Source organism: Arachis ipaensis, chromosome B10, assembly GCF_059453495.1.
Source record: "Arachis ipaensis isolate K30076 ecotype BB chromosome B10, ASM5945349v1, whole genome shotgun sequence".
Taxonomy (NCBI): Eukaryota; Viridiplantae; Streptophyta; class Magnoliopsida; order Fabales; family Fabaceae; genus Arachis; species Arachis ipaensis.
In genome coordinates this window covers 113,539,552-113,540,914 of record NC_142435.1, presented here as the reverse complement: position 1 = coordinate 113,540,914, position 1,363 = coordinate 113,539,552, and the positions used below count along the sequence as shown (strand labels likewise).

The 1,363-nt window shown below is 40.4% G+C and overlaps 1 protein-coding gene across 1 annotated transcript; it reads right to left on the bottom strand.

Moving 5' to 3' along the window:
* Nucleotides 1-301: 301 nt before the first annotated feature.
* On the bottom strand, nucleotides 302-937 carry LOC107621040 (uncharacterized). The gene has a single exon (XM_016323087.2). The coding sequence runs from the start codon at nucleotides 935-937 to the stop codon at nucleotides 302-304; it is 636 nt and encodes a 211-aa protein (XP_016178573.2).
* Nucleotides 938-1,363: the final 426 nt, after the last annotated feature.

Sequence of the window (1,363 nt, the reverse complement as noted above, 5' to 3'; positions counted from 1 at the left end):
TTGTCTCCTGGTGAAAATCCTTCAGTTGGAATGTTCTTATTCTTCTATCCTTTAGGCACCCTTTTCTTGCTGTTCTTCCCCTTTTTTGATGATTCTTTCTTCTTAGCAGGCTCAATATCAGGAGCTTTCTTCTTAGTTGTCACCTCTGGGGTCTTTGCTTGTAGTTCTTCTTTAGCTTCTCTGACTTCTTGAACCTTCTGCCTTTCTCTATTTTCGTTCTTCTCCCCTAAGGATGAGCTTATGAGTTTTAGAGATGACTCCTTGGGCTTCTCCTTCCAGCTTGGGTCTTCATCCTCAATCCTCATACAATTTTTTTTTTAGCAGGGTACTGTATTGCTTTGAAAACATTGAGGATTATCTGTTCATCATGTACCCTCAGAATAATTTTCTCTTTCTCTACATCAATGATGGCTCTTGCTATGGCTAGAAAAGGTCTTCCCAGGATAATTGAGTTATGTCCCTCCTCTTCCATATCTAGGATCACAAAGTCAGCAGGAAAGATGAACTCTCCAACTTTCACCAATAGATTTTCTACCACTCTATTAGGTGTCTTAAGGGATCTATCAGCAAGCTGTAGTGACATCCTTGTGGGTTTAACCTCTTCTATGAGTAACTTTTTCATCATGGAGAGGGGCATAAGATTTATGCTGGCACCCAGGTCACAGAGAGCTCTCTCTATTGTCACGTTACCAATGGTACATGATATGAGGAAACTCCTTGGGTCCTTAAGTTTGGGTGGCAAACCTTTTTGGATCACAACACTGCATTCCTTGGTGAGGATCACAGTTTCATTCTCTTTCCAGCTCCTTTTCTTGGTGATGAGTTCCTTGAGAAACTTTGGATAAAGTAGCATTTGTTCTAAGGCTTCAGCGAGTGGAATGTTGATCTCCAATTTCTTGAAAATCTCTAAGAACTTAGGAAATTGTTGATCCTTCATCTCCTTATGCAATCTCTGAGGGTAAGGTAATTGAGGAACATATGGTTTCACTTCCTCTTTCTTCTCTTGTGTTTGTGATTCTGAGATTTGCTTGCCTTTTCTTGGAGCTTGTGATTCATTATCCTTCTTGGGGATCCACCTTATCATTTTCCTCAATCTCTATCTCTTCCTTGCTATCAACCTTGTTCTTTCCCAATGTTTTACCACTCTTAAGTTGTATGGCCTTACACTCCTTGTTTGGATTTGGGATGGTGTCACTTGGGAAGGCATTGATTGGCCTCTCAGCAGGCTGCTTGGATAGTTGTCCTATTTGTCTTTCAAGGTTTCTCATTGATGCTTCATAGTTCTTGCTTGCCATCTCTTGATTCTTCATGAGATTTTCCATCATAATTGCTAGATTAGAGATCCTTTGAGACTCTTAATGTG

Bases quoted from the DNA above. Each gene is read 5' to 3' on its own strand.
- LOC107621040 (XM_016323087.2), bottom strand. From the start codon at position 937: ATGAAGGATCAACAATTTCCTAAGTTCTTAGAGATTTTCAAGAAATTG.